This window comes from Gymnogyps californianus, chromosome 15, assembly GCF_018139145.2.
Source record: "Gymnogyps californianus isolate 813 chromosome 15, ASM1813914v2, whole genome shotgun sequence".
Lineage (NCBI taxonomy): Eukaryota > Metazoa > Chordata > Aves > Accipitriformes > Cathartidae > Gymnogyps > Gymnogyps californianus.
In genome coordinates this window covers 4,439,101-4,459,749 of record NC_059485.1, presented here as the reverse complement: position 1 = coordinate 4,459,749, position 20,649 = coordinate 4,439,101, and the positions used below count along the sequence as shown (strand labels likewise).

Here is a 20,649-nt window from a genome sequence, read left to right as displayed (position 1 = left end):
GAGGGGATTCTTGCAACGCAGGAGGGGGACTTGCAGTTCAAAGGGGATGTCTTGCAATGCAGGGGGTGGTCTTACAATGTGGGGGGATCCTGAAATGCATAGGGGGTCTTGCACTGTGGGGTTGGGTCTTGCCACACAGGGGGTGTTCTTGCAATGGGGGAGTGTCCTGTGATTCAAGGGGGCTCTTGCTATGCAAGGAGGGGGCTTGCGATGCCAAGGGTTTTTGCAATGCGGAGGGGAGTCTTGCAATGGGGGGGGATGTCTTGCATTGCAGGAGAGGGGTCTTGCAATGTGGGGGGTTCCTGCAATGCAGAGGGGAGTCTTGCAATGGGGGGGGTGTCTTGCATTGCAGGAGAGGGGTCTTGCAATGTGGGGGGTTCCTGCAATGCAGAGGGGAGTCTTGCAATGGGGGGGGTGTCTTGCATTGCAGGAGAGGGGTCTTGCAATGTGGGGGGTTCCTGCAATGCAGAGGGGAGTCTTGCAATGGGGGGGGTGTCTTGCATTGCAGGAGAGGGGTCTTGCAATGTGGGGGGTTCCTGCAATGCAGAGGGGAGTCTTGCAATGGGGGGGGTGTCTTGCATTGCAGGAGAGGGGTCTTGCAATGTGGGGGGTTCCTGCAATGCAGAGGGGCTCTTGCAGTGTGCGTAGGGTGGCCTTGTAAGGAGGGGTCTTGCCTTGTGGTGGAGGTTTCACAATGTGGGAGGTGCCCTGCAATTCAACGGGGTTCTTCCTATGCAAGGAGTGGTCTTGTTATACAGTGGGGGTCTTGCAATGGGGGGGTGGTGGTGGTCCTGCAATTCAAGGGGGCTGTTGCAATGCAGGGAAGGGTCTTGCCATGCCAAGGAGTCTTGCAATGTATGGGGGGTCCTGCAATGGAAGGGGTCTCTTGCTATGCCAGAAGGGGTCTTGCCATGCAGTGGGGCCTTGCATGGGGGGGGGGGGGCTGCAATTCAAGGAGGCTCCTGCAATGCAGGGAGGGGTCTTGCCATGTGGTGGGGTCTCGCAATGTGGGGGGGGAAGGCCCTGCAATTCAAGGGAGCTCTCGCCATACACTGGGGACTTGCAATGTGTGTGGGGGTCCTGCATTTCAAGGAGGCTCCTGCAATGCAGGGAGGGGTCTTGCCTTGCAGTGGGGGTCTTGCAATGTGTGGGGGAGTCCTGCAATTCAAGTAGGCTCCTGCAGTGCAGGGAGGGGTCTTGCCATGCAGTGGGGGTCTTGCAATGTGTGGGGGGAGTCCTGCAATTCAAGTAGGCTCCTGCAGTGCAGGGAGGGGTCTTGCCATGCAGTGGGGGTCTTGCAATGTGGGGGGGGGGATCCTGCAATTCAAGGGGGCTTTTGTAATGCAGGGAACAGTCTTGCAATGCAGCGGACTCTCGCGGGGGGGGGGATGTGGGGGGGTGTCCTGCAATTCACGGGGGCTCTTGCTACACCAGGCAGGGTCCTGCCACGCCGCGGGGCTCCGCAGCGATGCCGGGGGCGGCGGGGGGGGTGCAGCGGCGGAGGCCGGAGCGGCCGGAGGGGCGGCGGGGAGGGGGCGGGGGGGGGGGGGGGGGTCGCGGCGGGGGGGCGGCCCCGGCGGGCGGGCGGGGGCGGTGCCGCGGCGGCGACGGTGCTATAAAGGCGGCGTCGGGGCGGGCGCGGCGGCAGCGGCGGTCGGTGGCGGCGGCAGCAGGAGCAGCAGCAGGGGCGGCAGGATGACGGCGAACGGGACGGCGGAGCCGGTGCAGATCCAGTTCGGGCTCATCAACTGCAGCAACAAGTACCTGACGGCGGAGGCCTTCGGCTTCAAGGTGAACGCCTCGGCCGCCAGCATGAAGAAGAAGCAGATCTGGACGCTGGAGCAGGACGGGGAGGACTCCAGCGCCGTGCTGCTCAAGAGCCACCTGGGCCGGTACCTGGCAGCCGACAAGGACGGCCGAGTGAGCTGCGACAGCGAAGAGCCGGGTCCCGACTGTCGCTTCTTGGTGGTGGCTCACGGCGACGGGCGCTGGTCGCTGCAGTCCGAGCCCCACCGCCGCTTCTTCGGCGGCACCGAGGACCGGCTCTCCTGCTTCGCCCCCGCCGTCTCGGCGACCGAGAAATGGAGCGTCCACCTGGCCATGCATCCCCAGGCCAACCTCTACAGCCTGGCCCGCAAGCGCTACGCCCACCTGGGACCTCGCCGCGATGAGCTGGCCGTGGACCGCGACGTGCCGTGGGGCGTGGACGCCCTCATCACCCTCCTCTTCGTGGAGCAGCGTTACAGCCTGCAGAGCTGCGACCACCGCCTCCTGCGCTGCGACGGCCGCCTGGTCCCCGCCGCCGAGCCCGGCACCGCCTTCACCCTCGAGTTTCGCTGCGGGAAGGTGGCCTTTCGCGACGGGGAGGGCCGCTACCTCGCCCCCTCGGGACCCAGCGGCACCCTCAAGGCGGGCAAGAGCTCCAAGGTGGGCAAGGATGAGCTCTTCGCCCTCGAGCAGAGCTGCCCGCAGGTCGTGCTCCGAGCCGGCAACGACAGGAACGTCTCCACCCGGCAAGGTACGAGGGGATGGGGGGGGACGACACACGACCTCGGCCGCCCCCAAGTCCCTGCGGCGTCGCCGCCCCGGGGTGCGCCCTTGCATCCCTCCGGCATCATCATCATCCCTCGGGCATCGCCCGCCCCGAGCTGCCCCCCTGCATCCCTCCGGCATCACCTCCTCCGTCTCCCCTGCATCCCTCCAGAATCGCCACCCCGGAGCGGCCCCCCCCTGCAGCGCTGCCCCCCCCGGCAGCCCCCCACGTCCCTCCAGCATCCCCTGCCTTCCTGCAGCAGCAACCCCACAGGGTGCTCCCCTGCACCCCTCTGCCATCACCTCTTTAGGGTCTCTCCCCCACCGCTTGAATCCCTTCTCACACACGCCCCTACACCCCTCCCCTGAAGTCAGCATCTCCCCAGGGCACCCCCCTGCACCCCTCCAGCATGGCTGCCCGCGGTCCCTCCCCAATCCCTCCATCATCATCCCCCCGCATCCCTCCCACATCCCTTTCCCTTCCCCCTCCCGCATCCCTCCAGCATCGCCTGCCTGGGGGCCCCCATCCCTCCAGCACCCCCATCGCTGCAGCATCGCCTCTGCAGGGCGCCCTGGGTGGGGGAGGAATGGTGAGGGGCCTGCCTTGGGGTTCAGGGATGGACCGGGGGGGGGCGGCTGTGGGGGGGTGGATGGGGTCTTCCCTTGCTGCGAAGGAGGCAGGGCTGCCATCCATCGCCTTCCTACCTGCGGAGCTCATTGTTCACCCAACAAAGCCTCCACCAAACTCCCCCTTCCCCGAGCATTGCTGAGCCACACGACTTGCAGAGCGGGGCCCTGGGGGCTGCGCTCCCCCCCCCCCCCCGGGACTGCAGTTCCCTCCATGGGGCTGCATTCCCCAGTGGGTGGGGGAGTGGGTGCCACCTGCCCCTCCCCAGGCCTCGGCAGCGTTACAAAAATGGCTTCGCCAAAACGCTCATGTCGAGCCATGACCTACATCCACCCGCACAAAGGCAGCTGTCCCTCCGTGCCCGCTGCGCCGCTCGTGCCTGTCCCTGTCCCTGTCCCCTCCGCTCGCCGGAGGGGCCACCACGCCGCCTGCCTCGAGCGTTGTGGCCACACGGCACAGCTCCCGGGGCACATGGCCGCCTGCCCGCCTTCGAGCACCCAGCGTGCATCCCACCCCCAGCTTGAGGGGTGCTTGCTGGAGGACGGGGGGGGGTCCCCCCCGTGTAGGCAGGGCAATGCTGGAGGTGCACGGCTGTGTGCCGCGGCCAGGCCGGTGTGGGAGCCCTGGGGCACATCGCCGGCGTGCCAAGTCAGGCCGGCACACGCCGAGCGCGGAATGGGTACGAGCATGTCTCGCTGCAGCAAAGCCTGGAGGAACAAGCAGCGGGGAATTTTCTTTGTGTGTATAGGTTGCAGCTTAACCCCCGTCCGTGCCTGGGCAGCTCCTTGCAGGGAGCTCACTGCCTTTCTCCTTTCCGAGAGCAAATCCTGCCCTGCAAAGCAGCTCCTTAAAAAAAAAAACAACCTGAAAACCAACAAAATGCCTGCAAAGATGGGCAGTGGGGACTATTTGCCCAGGCGCAGGGGTTTGGGGAGGAGGATCGCGATGGCGGGAGGCTGCCGCAGCGCCGTGGGGGAAGGGCTGCTGCAGCCCTTTGTCACCGGAGATGGGAAAACCAGATGTGGGGGGAGATGTGCGGGATGGGGCGGCGGCGGTGGTGGGGGACCCCACGGCGTGGGTGGGAGCGCTGCTGGCAGACCCGCTGGCTTTGTGTGATTCAGGATGGATGGGGGGGGGGGTGAGAAAGGGGGGGGACGACAAATCTCCCCAGCAACAGGGGGCTCTGGGCTGTGCCCGGCCCCTTTCCAAGCAAAACACAGCGAGGAGGGGTGTGCTGGGGCTGCACATCCTCGCTCGAGTCTGTTTTAGCCGGAGAAGCTGTTTCTACCTGGTTTATCCTGCCCGGCAGCAGCGAGAGGCTGGGAGCTGCCGCTCTCTGGGGCTCGCCCTCCCTTCTCCTGTCAGGAAAGTGCCTTGTCCCAAGGTTACCACGAAGGCAGGCGAAAAACAGCCGTCGGAGGAAGCGGTTGCAGACAGCCCTTTCCCCCGCCGAGCTGATAAGCGCCCTGCTGCTGGCAGATGCGCCGCAGGCCGGCGGGGATGCGGGATGTGGGCAGGGAGCGGCTGCGGCTCCGCGCAGGCTCGTGGGAAAAGGCAGCTCGTGCCCGTGTGGAGTCGGGCAGGGAGCAGGGATGGCAGTGGCTGTGTTTCCCCCCCCCCCGCCCCATGGGAGGAACGGGGATGGGGCCACAGGGCTTTTGTGGCTCCCCTGGCTGGGAGCTGGAGCCGGTCCAGCCTTGGGACAGCGCTGTCCCATGAGTGCCGAGTCAGCTCCTGGCTTGGAGCCTCCTCCCTGTCCCCGGGATGGCTGGCGTCGCCATCCCCTGCACGCAGGGCACTGGGAGCCACGACGCTAGCCATCCCGGGGTGAGGCATGAGGTGGGTGCCAGCCCTACCTCTGCACTGGGGCTGGGGGTGGCCCTGGCACCTCTCCCCTGCCTCCAGCTGCAGAAGGATGGGGTCCCCAGGGAGCCCCAGGCTTCGTGAGAGCCCCCATCTCCCCATTGCACCTTCAAACAGAGCTGAGTCGAGTGCTGTCAGCAGAAAGCAGCCTCCTCCCCAGCTCAATGGCTCCTTTCTAGCCCTGGCTGCGGCAACAAAGGGCCCTTTGTGGGCGCGAGGGTCCCCGGGGGCAGAGCGCTGGCGTCCTCCCCGCTCCGCTGGGCCCCTGCCAGCCCCCCGCCCAGGGGAGGTGTGCCGCCTGCCTCCCCCACCCGCATGGGGGGAGAGGATGGGCCCACTCGGGAGCGAGGCATTTCGGGAAATGGGGGTCCGGGGAGGGGGGGCGAGCGAGCAGTGCGGCGACGGGAGCGTGCCTGGGCATGCCAGGTTGGTGATGGGGAGCTCTGCTCCGGGGCCAGGAGCCCTCCTGGCACGGGGTGGCTTGGTGCTGGCTGCAGCCGCAGCCAATTCCCCCCCCCCCAGTTCATCTCTGTGCCGCAGCGAGGTGGGGAGACGCAGCTCCGGGGCTGGGGGCACATGGCCTCAGCCGCAGGTTTTAATCCATAGATGCCAAGTGGCATGTTGGCACTTGGTGATACCACGAAGCCACAGGAAATCCATAGGGAAGGAGGGATGGGTTTTCCAGGAAATCCGTGTTTCACCCCCGCCTATGACCCCCTTACAGAGCTGCACCCCCAGCAGAGGACCTGCACGGTCCCCGGCTGCTCCAGGCTTTGCTTTTAGACAAAAACATGCTTGGATTTATGTACGGGTACAACATAAGCCCATCCAAAGGGCAGGGAGGGGACAAGACAAGTCTTGGGGCACGTGCGTGGCTGCAGCATGGGGTGGTGGGTGCCAGAGCCCTGCAGGGAGACTGGACCCGACCTGCATGGGCAGAGCTGGGTGCAGCATCCCCTGGGCTGCTGGGGCACGAGGACCCGAAATCCTGCCCTGCCGCTCACGAGGGCTCGGGGCCGCTGCAGGGTGCTGCCGGCGCTCCCTCGGAGGGAGGTGGGCTTGGGTTTTTTTTCAGGCATAATCAAGGTTTTTTTGAAAGGGAGCCTCTTGGCCTCTGGGGAGTTGGAGGATGGGAAAGGTGAAGCCTCCTGTCTGCTCCTGGTGCTGGGCAGGGCTGGCAGCTGCCTGCGGGCCCTGCCGGCTCCCAGCCGTAGAAAGGCAGGGAGCAGAGCCCGTGCGTAGGCAGCTCCTGATGTGCGGGTCTGCCCCGTCGTGGGTCCAGGCATGGGGGCTGCTCCAGCTGGCTTGTCCCACCGGTTAGCCATGGTCCTCCAGGCTCTTGGCCTCCTCTCCATGGAGTGTATCCCACTGGGTCTCACCAGCATCCCGAGACGGCTTGTAGGACACCTTCTGCATGAGTTTAATGTAGAGGGAAAGTCTTCTACATGCCATAAACGCCCCCCACGCTGGGTCTGCGGCCCCTCATGGCATGGAGGTTGGCACAGCCACAGCAAACTGCTGCTCCTTTGGATGGAGAAGCTTGTCTCTTTGGGAGGTGTGGGAAGGCGTGTGCGTGCTCTGGGATGGCCATGGGCCTCCGTGCGCATCCACTGTCGTGGGCTGGAGAGCAGCAAGGGCTGGGGCATTGATCCTGCAAACCTGAGGGGTTGGCAGCAGCTGGAAACCTCGGCAGCCGAGGAATTGGGAAGCCCTTTCCTGCTCCAGTGCTGGCTCTCCTCCCCCTTGCCCTTTACCAGCTCTCTGAGGACCTTGAGCCCAGGGGCTTGCTTTGGGGGGGCTCGGCGTTAGGAAGCCCTGAGGGGACACACACCTCAGCCCCCAGCTCCCACTGCCAGCCTCTGCGTCATCCCCAAGACCCCCATGGCGAACCCGTGTTGCAGACTGAGCGGAGGCCATCCCACGCGGGGAATTTTGGGGGGCACAGGCGTGCCTCCGCTCTCCCCCCTCCTGAAGCGCCGCTCTGCCGCGGCGTGCTCGCTCCCTCCCGCCTCCAGCTGTAATTAGCAGCTTCATCAAGGTCAGGCAGAGTCATGCCGGCTCCAGACTGTAAATTTACCAAGATCAGTAATTAAAGCGTGATTGCAGCGGGAGCGGCTCGGCCGGGCGTTGCGGGAGAGCGGGCGGACGCCGGCTCCCTGCCACAGCCCTGGGCTGCAAAAAGCAGGGGTGGTGGCGGGGGGTGGCTGCAGGGACAGCCTCTGTCCTCTGCTGTGGGGACATGGGGACATCTCTGTCAGACCCGCCGTGGTCCTACCACCTCTCAGCCCATGCTTCCTGCAATGTTTCTCCCATCCCGCCTAGCTCTGACCCCTCAAACCTCCTGCTCCAGCTCAGTTACAGCCCTTTGAAGCCTCCTTCTGCCCCAGCTGTAATTGCATTCCTTTCTGCTGAGTCGGTGTAACCCAACCCAGCGCCGCTTTCGGGGACAGGGCGGTGGGAGACCCTCCTGCCGCCGGGCCCTGCGAGGCACCGGGGGAAAGCCAAACCTCTGCGCAACGGTGAGAGCGTGGGCAATCGCACGGCAGCGGGGTGGGGGAGGCTGGTGGGTTCGCTGTGCTCCGTGGTGGGGGTCTCTGGGGGAGAGGGGATGGTGTTGGGAGGCTCCCGGCACTCGCTGTCCCGTCTCCAGCCCATCCGATCCTGCTCTGTGGCACAAAGCATCCCCCTCAGGCTCTCCCCATCGAGGTGCCTGCAGGTCAGGGAGCTCTTCTCCTAAAAGCGCAGGGAGGAGGAAGCGCTGCCACCCGCTTCTCCCCCCCGACGCAAACCGCAGCAGCTCTTGCAGGTTTGGGGGGGTTCAGGGGTGCTGGCAGCCTTGGGCGGTGGGCTGCATCCCCCCTCCTGCAGCCCAGTTTCTCTCCACGAGCCCCCGCAGAGCCCCTCTCTCCAGCGAGCAGGCGGTGGTACGGCTCTCGAGAGGGGCTGGAGCAGCCTGCCGCGGCGCTGCTTTCCCCGGCGGGGGTGCAAAATCAAAACCAAATGTTTCCACCGACCGCCGGTTCAGACCCCGGCAGCCCTGGGAAGCGGCGAGTGTGGGCTCAACCAGCGCAAGCCGAGGACTTGGCCAGTGGGGCTGGGGTTGGTGGCCGTGCAGCACCCCTTTCCCCTGCCCTGCGCTACCCCAAATACCCTGGGGAGCAAAGCACCGGGGTGGCTGCGTGTCCATCAGGAGCTGCAGAAGGTGCTGGAGGATGCCTGGCGGGAAAGGGGATGCTGTGAAGAGGCAGCGGTGTGGCAGCCGTAGGACAGTTTGGGTGTGGGAGATAAGATTATAGCCAACAAAGCAAAGCCTTCAAAGCCTAATCCCTTTGGGAAAGGTGGGAGACTGATATGCAAAGCGGAGGCTGCTCCCCCGGGGGCCACTGGATGGGGATGCCTGTTTGGAGATGCAGATGGGGCGACGGGAAGCCGCCAGGTAGCTGTGTGTCTGCAGGATCTGAGGGAAGATATCTCCATTTCCAAGGCTGATAGCTGGTGTGTGGAGGAAGATGGTCCCTCCCCACGTGGGTCAGCACCCGCTGGGTGCAGCTGGTAGGACTTGGCTGGTGGCTTTCCAGTGCAGAAGGGCCACCAAGGCTGCAGTCCCTGAAGCCCTCCCAGCGACCGTGTATTGCAATGCTTGAAATCCCAGCACTCGAGAAACTGGGAGGCAGTGTGCTGCGGAGGTGCATGGGGCTGAACACATTGCCAGCCTCACGAGCAGGTTCTTGGCTCTAGGAAAAGGCAGATTTGGGCAGAAAGGTTGCGTGCACGCTTTGCATCCTTTCCAGGACCAGGTGCATGGTTGGACTCGAGCCTGTAGCACCCATGCGGCAGGGGAGGGATGTGAGTGCTTTCTGCTCTGAAAAACTCATCTGGTTCCACTAAACCGCAGTCCGTATCGCCATCCCCTCCCGGGCTGCTCTCACTGGTTACGGACCCATGCCCCGCTGGTGCTACTGGGGCGCGTCTCCACTCTTCCCAGTTGTAGGTAGGCAGGGAGGAGCGGGGCTGAGCACCGTACCCTGGCTCTCTCCCCAAAACCCGGCATGGCAGCTCGGCCGCTTTGCTTTGGCTCCAGGCTACGGCTTTGTGACTCGCATCCCAAAAGTATTTTTAGGCAGAAATCCACCAAGTGGGAGAGCTCTGGAGAGGATTTGGCCCCGCTAGCCCTGACTAAGCAGGTTTGCTTGGGCTCAGTGCCTGTGGGTGGATGTGCACGTGGCCGGGGGGGGCTGGCGGTGGCCCCAGGACTGTGGCCAGTGGCCCCAGGACCAGCTGCATCCACCTCCGAGGCTGCCGGGGCAAATGCTGTCTCCGGTCCCTTTGGTGCAGGGACAGGTCATCCCAGCTGGCAGAGCTGGGGGACAGACTGGTGCCGATGGTTTTTTTGGGAGCCAGGGAAAGGCTTGGCTGACCCAGGGCTTTCCCGAGCTTCCTCTTCCTGCAAAATTCACCGCCCCAATGGGCTGTGACAATTTACGGATGACAAACGGTGCCACAGTCCTTAAACATGCCACGAGCTGGGGATTCATAGGTGGTTCGGCGGCCTCTGGTAATGGATTGAATAACCTGGCTGTCACCTCCGGGGAAAAAACTACAGCCCTTTTCTGTGTGAAATATCTAAGTTGGTCTTTGCTTGGTGCTTAATCGTGATGGAGATGGAGAGTCCTGAGCTGAAGCTCATGGCTGCCTCAGCTCAGTCCAGCCCTCATTTCTGGCCTTAATACTTGAGTGCCCAAATGAAAACCTGGATTTGAACCGAAAATGCCAGGGGGGAGATGCGTGTGAGGGATTTGGGAGTCGCCAAAGCTCACCCAGGGGAGCAGGAGCCCCTCTCAGTTGGGTTTCCCTGGCTGCCCCTGCACCCAGACCTGCTGGAGGTGGGTTGGGGTCCCCCTGGTGCCCCCCACCTCCATCTGCCTCTGTCCCACAGGGATGGACCTCTCAGCCAACCAAGACGAGGAGGGTGACCAGGAGACCTACCAGCTGGAGATCAACAAGGACACCAAGAAATGCGCCTTCAGGACCTACACTGGGAAGTACTGGACCCTCACCTCCAACGGGGGCATCCAGTCCACCGCCTCCACAAAGTGAGTCCCCTGTCCCCGGTGGCTCTGGGCCATGCCTGGGCTTTGGGGACCCCTCTGCATCTCCCACGGGAATCCAAGGGGGATTTTCCAGTCTAGGTGCTTGCCCCAAAACGCTTTCCAGCGAAGGCAGTGAATTCCCCAGAGAGCTGGGGCCGGGTTGAGGCTTGCCGCCCACGATGCTCGGGAAGTCCCTCAGGCCACGTAATCCTTCCCGGCTGGCTGGAGCTGTCGAAATGCTTTACCCTGCAGTTCAACCCTGCGCTAGCTGAGAGCCGGGCGGAAACCCCAAAAGTGCATTTGGCTGCCTGCCTGCCTCCTGCCTGCGGGGCGAGGGCTTCCCATTGGGATGGCCACCACGACGTGGCTCATCCCGCAAAAATGGATCGACTTGGGGTCTCCCGATCCAGCTGTGGCCCTTTCCGAGCCGGCGGGGTGGCACCGGCAGGGTCCCCATCCGTCGCATCCCGCTGACCGCCCTCTGTGCCCCCGCAGGAACGCGAGCTGCTATTTCGACATCGAGTGGTGCGACAAGCGCATCACCCTGAAAGCTGCCAACGGCAAGTACGTGACGGCAAAGAAGAACGGGCAGCTGGCGGCCTCCATGGAGACGGCGGGTAAGGGACCCCCTTAGGGACCCCCGCCCTGCGCTGAGGCGGCAGGGGATGAACAAAGTGTCCCCGTCCCCCCCCGAGCCAGGCTCCTCTTCCAAGTGTGCAGGATGGAGGCAATAAGTTTTCTTAATGACTGTTTCATGTGCTGTGAGATGGGGGGACAGATGGGGCGGGTGAGAAATGGGTGGGGGGCACAGCCCACCCTCCTCACTGCTGCCTGCCAGCCGCGGGGTCCGGGCTCTGTGCTCCCCCGGGGCTGCTCTCACAGCCCCTCTCCCCTCCGGTGCAGGTGAGACAGAGCATTTCGTGATGAAGCTGATCAACAGGCCCATCATCGTCCTCCGTGGCGAGCACGGCTTCATCGGGTGCCGGAAGGTGACCGGCACCCTGGACTCCAACCGCTCCTCCTACGACGTCTTCCAGCTGGAGTTCAACGACGGAGCCTACAACATCAAGGGTGAGTCCCCGGGGATGGGTATGGGCTGGGGGGGTGATGGCCATTGGGGTCCCCGTGGTGGCTCACGGGGCCACCTTGTCCCCTCTCCCTCTGCCTGCAGATGCCACTGGGAAGTACTGGATGGTGGGGAGCGAGTCATCCGTCACCAGCAGCAGCGACACCCCCGTGGACTTCTTTTTTGAGTTCTGCGACTATAACAAAGTGGCTATCAAAATCAATGGCAAATACCTGAAGGGCGACCATGCCGGGGTCCTCAAGGCATCTGCCGACGCCATTGATGCCTCCACCCTCTGGGAATATTAATGCACTTTAGCGTACCTCCCATTGCCAACTTTTCTTCCCCCTCCTCTGTCCTTTTTTTCTTTTGGGTTTTGTTTCTCCTCTTTAAAAGGATTTTCAGACTGGCTTGCCCTTCCCTCCCACCGTAGAGTTGGTGCGTTATGTGGGAGGTGGGTCTCCATAAACTGGAAAAGTGATGGGGCAGCCTGCCTATAGCTTTGTAGAGGGGTCTGTCTCCCTCCCCCCCCCCGCCTCCCTCCAGGTTTGCTGGGCTTGGAAACTGCCGTACCCTCCTCCCGGCCCCGAGCATCACCTTAGGTAGTTTATTTTCCTCTCCTCGATTGAAAAAAGGGAATAAGATCACCTTTGTGCTCGCTTCTGCCATATCAGCACTGGTGCCACCTCAGTCTGTGCTGCCAGTGTCCCCCGGAGCACCCGTCCCATCCCGCCCCACTCCAGCCAGGGGCAGAGCGACGGTGCTGGGCTCAGCCAGCTCCTCCCAGCTGCCCCCGGCATCTTCTCTCCGCTCCTGGCTTTCGGGGCAGGATGCATCCCCAGCTGAGCCGTAAGTGGTGACCTTACACATCACAGCATCCCCAGGGATAGGGCTGGTGTGTGCCAGCATGCGTCCCCGTGGAAGGGCCAGCGAGCTGACCTCTTCCCCGCCCCAGTGCACCTGGAAATGATTTTTTTTAGGGTGATCCCGTCTGGAAAGCCTCAGCCTTTCATCTCGTGGAGCCCTCGCGCTCCTTGTGTCCCTCTGCCCCTCCTTGTGCTTCTGGCTCTGGAGGAGCAGCGTAGATCCCAATGGTGGGTCCAGCCTGGCAGGCGCCTGCCCTGAGGCTGGTCCTGCTGCTGTGCCTGGGAGGGGATGGAGTGGGGGGGGACACACACACAGAGCAAGCCCGTGCCGGGTGGGGGGCTTCATCCAGCCCACCTCCAGCGCCGGCAGGCTTTGGTCCCCGCAGGAGCCTGGCTGGCTGATACAACCTCCCCCGGGCAGTGGCTGGAAGCATGAACTGCAGATTTTGGTTTACAGAATAGAAAAGTTCCTTAGCAAACTTTGCACAGTGATATTTGCTCAGTACCTTTGTGGTTTGTTCCCCCCCCCCCCTTTCTCTCTCTCTCTCTCTCATAAAATACTGGAACAGTGAAGCAAATCACTGAACACCTGATGCTGAATTAGGAAGCGCCCGTTCCCGCGGGCTCCCCCCCAGGAGGGCAGCTCCCGGTCCCGCTGCCCCCGGGGCACCTGGGCTCGGCTCTCGTGCCATCGCAACCCTACTGGAAAAAAAAAAAAAAAAAGAGAAAAAAAAAGAGAAAAAAAAGACCAAAACAGTATTTTTGTTAGTCTCTATTTATATATGCTCTCCATGGCACTGTGTTACCAGCTGTTGTCTGTACTAGGTCTGCATTAGAGTATAACGCTGTTTGTAACGGGTGATGCTGACGTGTTCGTTAGGGTGTTGAAAGGCACTTTATCCTTTGGGGCCTTCCCGGGGCCGGTATTTGCTCCCTGCAAACACACCAAGGAGCCTTTTTCCCCCGTGGGCCCCCGCCAGGGAGGGAGCACTGGTGTGTCCCCCCCCACACCCACGCCAAGGGTGCTCGCGGCATCGCTGCCGTGCCAAAACAGGGCCGGTCCCTATTGCCAGAGGCAAGGTAGGGGCTCGTCAGCCTTAAAACCATGTGGAGGGCTAACCCTCTGTAGGAGCTTGGTGCTAAACTCTCAGCTGGGAGAGCGAGCAACCCCCGTCCCCTGCCAGGGGGACAACTCCGGGCTGGGGTCCCTCACCGGCGCAGGGGATCCCGGCTGGGATTCTACCTCGGCTCTGCGCTCACATCCAGGGGCTGCCTGCGCTCGCACGGGCACCACACGTGCCCGCCCGCCCGGGGACCACGATGCCCCTCGAAGGACCGAGTGTCTTGATGAAGCCCTGAGTGACCCTGTGACTTGGCACACACTTTTTGCTGGCCTTCACCCCTCCACCCCGTGTCGCCTCCTCCCCGTTCCCCGTCGCAGTTCGAACCATCTAACTCCCGCTCCGGCTTCTTCCATGTGACACTAGGTCAACATCTCTCCTGTCCCCTCTTATCGGGTGTCGTGACTCTCTGAAAACATCTCACTCTGAAAAGATAAGTTTTGGGTTTGTTCATTTTTTGGTTTTGGTTTTTTTTTTTTTATTATTATTTTTTTGTAAGTGCCATTTGTATAACTTAAAAAAAAAAAAGCTTCAAATGGAGAAAGATGAATAAAAAATAAAACCTGCATTCGGATACGAGCGGTGCTGTGTGGTCTGTCGGGGTGACTGCGTCTGGGGCTGCAACAACCTTTTAATGAGAGGCACGAGTCTGAGCAGAGAGCATTTGGGGTGCCGGAGCCTTTGGGGGCCAGACTGCTTCACAAAGCTTGAGCTGGCTCTAGAGGGCTCAGATGAGTTGGTGGGAAGGGAATGGTGAGCAACAGGCTCATCTTCGCCGAGCAGGCCTAAAGCCAAAGCTGGCTGGAGGCTGGGTCGCCTCTCGAGATGCTCAGAGCAGCCCTAAGCCACCGAGCCCACGGGCATCTTTGAGGATGGGTGACCTATGTATGGGTCAGGGAGATGCGCCAGCAAACCGGCTCTCCTGCAAACCACCTCCTCCTGCAAACCAGCTCTCCTGCAAACCACCTCCTCCTGCAAACCAGCTCTCCTGCCCTTGCAGCTGGAAGCGAAGCCGTGCCCCCCCTTCAGCCTGGCAGCGCTGCGAAGGAGCTGCTTTTTCTCCCCCTGGCTCAGATGTTTCCCCCCCATACGATGGCCCTGAGGGGGAGGCACCTGCTGGGAGGGAAGAGCGATGGGATGCTGGTTTTGGGTGCGTGGCATGGTGGGGGTCAACAATAAGCCCCCTCCTCCTCTGCTCGGTGATACTGAGAAGGGGAAGATAAAAAAAAAAACCCTCAGGATGGGAAGGAGGTGGGAAGCCCAGCCGCTGCAGCCCAGCCCAGGCCAAAACATGGCGCCCAGCCGGAGGAGCCAGGATGTCTGGGATGTGCCCCCAGCCTTCCTGAGACAGCCAAAACCAGCCCTAAAACTCGACCAGCCCACTCAGGTTTGATGCTGGGGCCAACCTCAGTCTCAGCTATGAAAATGGGGTGCAGCATGTGCTTATGGAGGGGCCGGGCACCAACTCCATCACCCGTGCCAAGAGCAGCCAGCCCCTTCGCTGCCCTTCATCGCCCACAGCCCAGCTCAGCACCTGCAGGTCACCGACGGGCTCCTGTTTGGCTTTTAAAAACTAAAGCTGGTTTGGTAAAAGCAAGGTTTAGGAAAGGGGGGCTGCCCAGCTCCCCCCCAGACGCACATCCCGGGGGGGGACGGCGGGAGGGCACTGCCAGGAGGGACCTTCAACTTCAGACACGGGTTTAAGCAAGGGCCGAACGAAGGAAGGATGTTCATTCCTTACTATAAACAGGGCGAAATTAAGGCTGTGCAGGAAACGCTGAGCAGCTCCAATTGCCACACGCTCGCCCTCGCCCCCCCAGCGACATCTGCGTGTGCACGAGCAAACCCGGCCATGACACCCCCCCGTGACACCCGGCCTGGGGAGGAGGTGGCAGGGAGGTTTGCCGGCATGGCCGAGGGGTGCCGGTGCAGGGAAGGGGCTCAGGAGCCGCTGCGCCGTGGCAGGGAGGACCCTCGCCCTTCCCCTCTCCCCCAGTCGCCAACACACATTTCCTTTTGCTGTTAAGGCCAGATTCTGCATTTACCATCGCTCCTGCGAGGGGGGAAAGCCCCCCCAGCCTTTCCCCCGTGCAGCACGCATCCTGGTTTCCATTTAAAGCAGTGACTGGAAACCATTTTCTATCCCGTCCAGTTTTTCCTCGGGAGCATGTGGAAAGTATTAAGCTTTTCCAGGAGGGTCAAATGGGTTTTGCCTTGCAACTTGCAGAGTTTTCAACCGCACGGGCTGAGCTCTGGCGACACAGCCCTGCCTGCTTGGCCCTGCTGCCTGCTGCTGCTGCCTGTCATTAGCCCCAGCATCAAGCCGGCGCAGTCGGGATGGAAGGACGATGTTTCAGCCGTAACGCAAGCACAGAGGTAAAAGCCAGAGTGCACAAATTTATTTACAAAAATTCAAATTACAATATAATACAGGAACTTTTTACACACAGAATATTAGAACGGTTTACTACCAGAAGGTAAAGAAAAATATTTTTTGTTTTGTTTTGTTTTTTAATAAACCACCTATTTATTTTCAGCTATTGTTATACAAAGTTGCAGAACATGCACATCTTTACAGGGTTTCTTTCTTTTAATATAATGTTTTGCTAAGTGCAAATACTAAGTTTCTCTCTCCACCTTTAAGGCAAGTAAAATGGGACACTGCAATTAACCATAAGAAGTACCTGTTATGGGATCAGCCTGGGCACAGCAACCTCCCTGTCGCCTTTTAAAGGACAAATGGTTTCAAGGATGGCGGGGCGGGAGGGAAAACAGGATGCAGGAGTCAGAGACCAGATCACGGATGGCTCTGGTGGTTGTGCAGTAAGGTTTGGGGTTTTCTTTCTTTTTTTTAAATAAATCAACACAGATGCGAGCGCTATCAGCAACCACAACTTGAGGTCTCTTGGGTTAGAGGGGAGGAGCAGCCACACACTTTGGCTGCGGAGTAATTTTCAGTGAAATGAGTGTTTCCTCGGGGAGAGAAGCAGTGCTGGGAGCCCAGCGTTGCCCCAGGGCTGGGTGGAGGGCTCAGCCCATCACCTGGGGCTGCCGGGTGCGGTGCACCTCCCCGTCACAGACCAAGCACCGATTTCTCTTCTCTCAGACACAAATAAGCTCATGGTTTTGCCGGGGACATGGGGACAGCGGTCCTCTCTCCCCCTACCTCTACCAGGCTCCTCCAGGACCATGACTGCTGCACCACGGCAGCAGAAGATGCTCACATCCTAAGCAGGAGGACAGACCACGGACACCAACCTTCCCTTGCCACCTCTGCCCGACGCTTCTCCATCCCTCTCACTCCATCTCTGCATTTCCCTCTGCCAAGGCTTAGCTCTTGACCCCCCCCCATCTCTAGACACGCACCAAAGATGGGATTAGACCATCATTTTTTTGCTAGTGCTGCCAGCCACGTAGCGCTGGGTGGCACATCACGTTTCCTTCGTAGCTTGGGCCACGGGTTCAGCACCTGAGCCCCGGCTGCCCGACTCCCCTTTGCCCAGGCAGGTGCTGGGGGACAACCATGACCACCACCCTGCCGGAGAAAGGCACGTGCTTTAGAAAGCCGGCCTTTGAGCCCAGAAAATCTCAGCTATCAAAAACCCCCAGGATTCCCTTTCCATAAGGGGAAGCCACCTGTGCTTCTTCTGACCTAGGTCCATTTTCTCACCACCCACTAACGCTGTGAACACAGCTCTCCCCAAATCCAACGGGACACCCTGCTCCTGGCTACTGCAGGAATCACTCGGTGCAAGGTAGGATTTAAACCTGGCTAAAACCTAGCTGAGCAGCAATCGATAAGCTGCTGCAGCCCCCAGACTACTTCCAGAAAGAAATTAAAGTAAAAAAAGCAAATGATAGCAGCAAGGGAATACCACTTGGTTATTAATGCTATAGAGACCGCGGCACTGAGGAGCTGGAACAGAGCACTCCGCAGGGTACGTTCAACCCATAGGCAATGCCCAAGAGGGGAGAAATTGCTGACTCAGCTCCAAAAAGCATGGAAGTCCCTTCTGGGAGACCTCCTGGGGACAGCAGTCCCCAGATGCTGTCCTGGGCTGCGGTGGAGGCTGCCTCTCTCCGGGAGCATCCCACTGACAGCCCCATGCCATCGCTCACTGCACGCCCGAGGAGATGCTGTGCCGCGAGCAGTTACAGAGAGCTGCAAGCAAGGGCTTGGCAGAAGCCACGAGGCGGAGGCAGGGAGTTTTACCTGAAAAACAAATAAAAACCAAAAGACACCTAGATGCTCAAATTCCAGGGGGAATAACGGGAGGGGACATGCACCCAGCGGGTTCCCAGCAGGACGGAGCAGGATGCAGCCCAGACCAAAGCACTCGGGGAATGACAGCCCAACTGGGCTGCTAAAAAACAGCCCAGTGTTTCTGGGAGGAGGTTTTTTTTTTTTTCCACTCCAACTATTTTCTTTTCTAGAGGGGGCCTGTACCAGAGAGTACAGCCAAGGGCTGTGGGGAAACGGCTTTGTGCCAACGCTCCTCCCGCAGCCCAGCAACTACACCCTCCGCTTCTTACACGGAAGTTTTGCTTTTCCTAAACCCTCGCTTCCTAAGCCCAGCAATACTCGCATTTGCCTTTTAACGTGCTTTTCCGAAGCCAATTAAGCCGAAACACGCGTCTTCAGAAGTTATTAAGCGCCACGGAAGCAGCCAGCTTCCCGCAGCACAAGGCTACAGCTGCCCGTTCGGTTGCAGGGGGTTCGGCTAAGGGGGCTCCCGGCTCGCTGCCGCCTGCATGCACGACTACAGGGGTAGTTCCTAATTTTTCTGCCACAGCACACATCACACACCACTGTCTACGCATCTAACCGGGTATTTGCCCAAGCAGTTTTTGCAACGAAGGGCGCAGCTTAGGCTCCGGCTGCTTCTACCAGCTGTTCGAGGACTGTTTGAAATTTGGGATGCCAGATGAGAACAGCAAAGCAAAGGCCACGTTTTGGAAGCTGAGAGGCACCACCTCTGGGGGAAAAAAACCTGAGCCCTTTTGAAAGGGGCAAGTTCAGTTCAGCCAAAGATTAGGGTGCCCGAGTCTTCTGCTACTTGCTAAAGCCCTGAGACAGAACATAGCTCTGGGCTTCCTACCAAGATCTCAGCAACGAGATGGCTGCTGCACCCCCTCACTCCACTTGCAGAGGGAGAAATGCTAAAAACACTAGTTTGACTTGGTTTTGAACAATTTATTTCTGCTGGGAGGTGCTAGCAGGTTACAGGGATGCTGGAGAACGTGGGAACCCCAGCCTCGTGCCTCTCCGCAGGCAGGAGGCTAGGGCAGCCGACTCCTGTTAACTCGAAGGTCTTACTCAGATGCCAAGTCTCTCCTCCCTTCCCCCAAGACTCACTTGACTGTGTGGCAGCTGCTCTGGCCAGCAGGAAGGTAGGATTTTTGGAAAGTCCCCGAGGAACGGCTGCATCCCTGCGCTCCACAAAGTCTCACTTTCCCTCCCAACAGCTGCCTGAACAGGCTTTGTCAAATCAAAATATCTGGATGCCCAACCATACGGGAAATGCAGCACCAAGCCCTGTTGCAGCACAGGTTGAAATGTTTGACTGCAAAGGTTCAGAGAAGCTCTAGAGCGAAGGGGTGCAGTGCAGGTACGCGTCAGTCAGAGCAGGTCCCCTTGCAGCTGGCTAAACCGAGAGGGGCTGGAGCAGGAAGGGGGGTGACGTTACCGGGGTGGCTTTGCCCTGCAGTGACTCTACGCCAAGTGCTGTTGGAACCAGGTCAGAACCGGTGTCGAGGCTGAGGGCCAAAGTGCATAGGCAAGTTGTGCTCCAGCTGAACGTTGATCTGGGGAAAATCATAGTTCACCCTCATGTTAGGTAACGGGGGGACGTAGGGGGCAGGGATAGGGCCGATGTTGAGGGGGATGTTATTGTACATGGGACGGACAGGAGGGAGCGGGAAGGGAGGGTGCACAAGGGGTAAGGGGGCATCCGGGGCTGATGGAGGTTCTGAGGAACAGGTCTGGGGATGACTTCAATTCTCTGGATTTTCTCCATGGGTTTTTCTGCAGGAGGGCCGATCCGCTTGAAGCTGTTCTCTGCAGACGGAGGAGAGAAAAGAACCAGTCATCCCACAAACAAAAACTCACCGATCTTGGTCCGTGGTTTACATTTGCAATCGGCATCCTCCATCCCCAGCACGTTCCTTAAGCATGCTCTCTACAGCATCAGGCACCTCTCTCGAGGCACCACGGAGCACAGCACTAGCTTCCCAGGTTGGCTCCTTTCATCAATACCACACCACAAAGGGGGAACGCTTCCTTTTGCAGGGATGTGGGGCAGCCCCTTGCACACCCCTGTGCCCCCCACCACAGAGCACAAGAGGTTAGGCTGCCCTTCAGCTACTTTGCCAAGCAGAGAGGAGACAGGTCTGTGCATCCACGACACCCGGCGCCAAGCGAGAGCCGGACACAAGCCTTGTGCCTCCCCACGGTCCCAGCCAAAGCCTGCAGGCAACAGCACTTTAAAGCTAGACGGTTCCCAGGAGGAACAGGGTGATGGCTTGCACTCCTCTCTGGAGCAAGATTTGGGTGATGCTTGGTGCAGCATAGCAATCCACGGAGAAGCCTGCAAGCAGCCAGGCCACGGGAAGAATCCAGTGAAGATCCAGAGACTTGTCAGTAGCTGGTAACCCTATGGTCTCCGGTCATGCTCAGTCTGATCTCAAAGCACAGGTACAGACTGTGACTTACCTCCATTTTTCTTCCTTTGCTCCTCTTCAGCCTCTTTCTGAATCTCCTGGATTATCTTCTCATCATCCTCCTAGAAATCACAGGAGTATCAAGAGTCAGCGGGCTAATTCCTGCTGCAGCAACCTTCTATTGTCTCAATGCTGCTTTTCTTTTCAGCACATGTTTGCATGGGAATAAAAAGGTAAATTCGGCTGAATTGTCCTCATCCGGGGTTGACCCAGGTTTAGTCAAAAGCAAGGCTGCGAAGGGGGATTGCAGCAGGAGTAACTTGCACAGAGCCAAGCCTACTCTACGGAGTATGCCTAAGAGGCTTAGATCAGCTTTCGAGGGAGATCAGTGCTAAAATTCATTGACTTGACGGAAACCAGAGAACTGCAACCCAGCTCCGCCCACCTGAAGAGTTGCTGGAGAGCTGTTAATCTTTTAAATGGCAATAGTTTATTAAATATTTACATTATGCTAGCACTTCTAGAGTTTTTGGCCCAACAGCTGGAATTAACACAACTTAAATTCTGGCTCTAGTAGCTAAACGGTGCCGTGACAAGGCCATTTAGATCTTATCTGTAACTCTGAGGAGGGCATAAATTGCAGTATGTTTCTTTAATGTCTATCTAGAGGTTATAGCAAGAATATTCAGACCTGCTGCTCAACAAGAACACAAGGACAAGCCAGAAATTGAAAGCATCCTTCTGCCTCTCATCATCTTCGGTTTTCTCAACCCAAAGGAGCAGCAGTGAGACCAAACAATGCAGTGAAGCCTCAGGTGGCTGC

The 20,649-nt window shown here is 59.8% G+C and overlaps 2 protein-coding genes across 2 annotated transcripts in view; one reads left to right on the top strand and one right to left on the bottom strand.

Annotated features, from left to right (window-relative positions):
• The first annotated feature begins 1,684 nt into the window (after positions 1-1,684).
• FSCN1 (fascin actin-bundling protein 1) lies at positions 1,685-12,340 on the top strand. Its single transcript, XM_050905900.1, has 5 exons — positions 1,685-2,518; positions 9,960-10,116; positions 10,609-10,730; positions 11,017-11,184; positions 11,285-12,340. The coding sequence occupies exons 1-5, from the start codon at positions 1,696-1,698 to the stop codon at positions 11,485-11,487; spliced, it is 1,473 nt and encodes a 490-aa protein (XP_050761857.1). The 5' UTR covers positions 1,685-1,695; the 3' UTR covers positions 11,488-12,340.
• A 5,840-nt stretch (positions 12,341-18,180) lies between these two features.
• RNF216 (ring finger protein 216) overlaps positions 18,181-20,649 on the bottom strand; it is a 77,474-nt gene continuing 75,005 nt past the window's right edge. The window contains 3 exon segments of the mRNA XM_050905813.1: positions 18,181-19,105; positions 19,108-19,224; positions 19,879-19,948. Of these exon segments, the coding sequence (XP_050761770.1) occupies positions 18,906-19,105; positions 19,108-19,224; positions 19,879-19,948 (387 nt within the window). The 3' untranslated portion in view covers positions 18,181-18,905.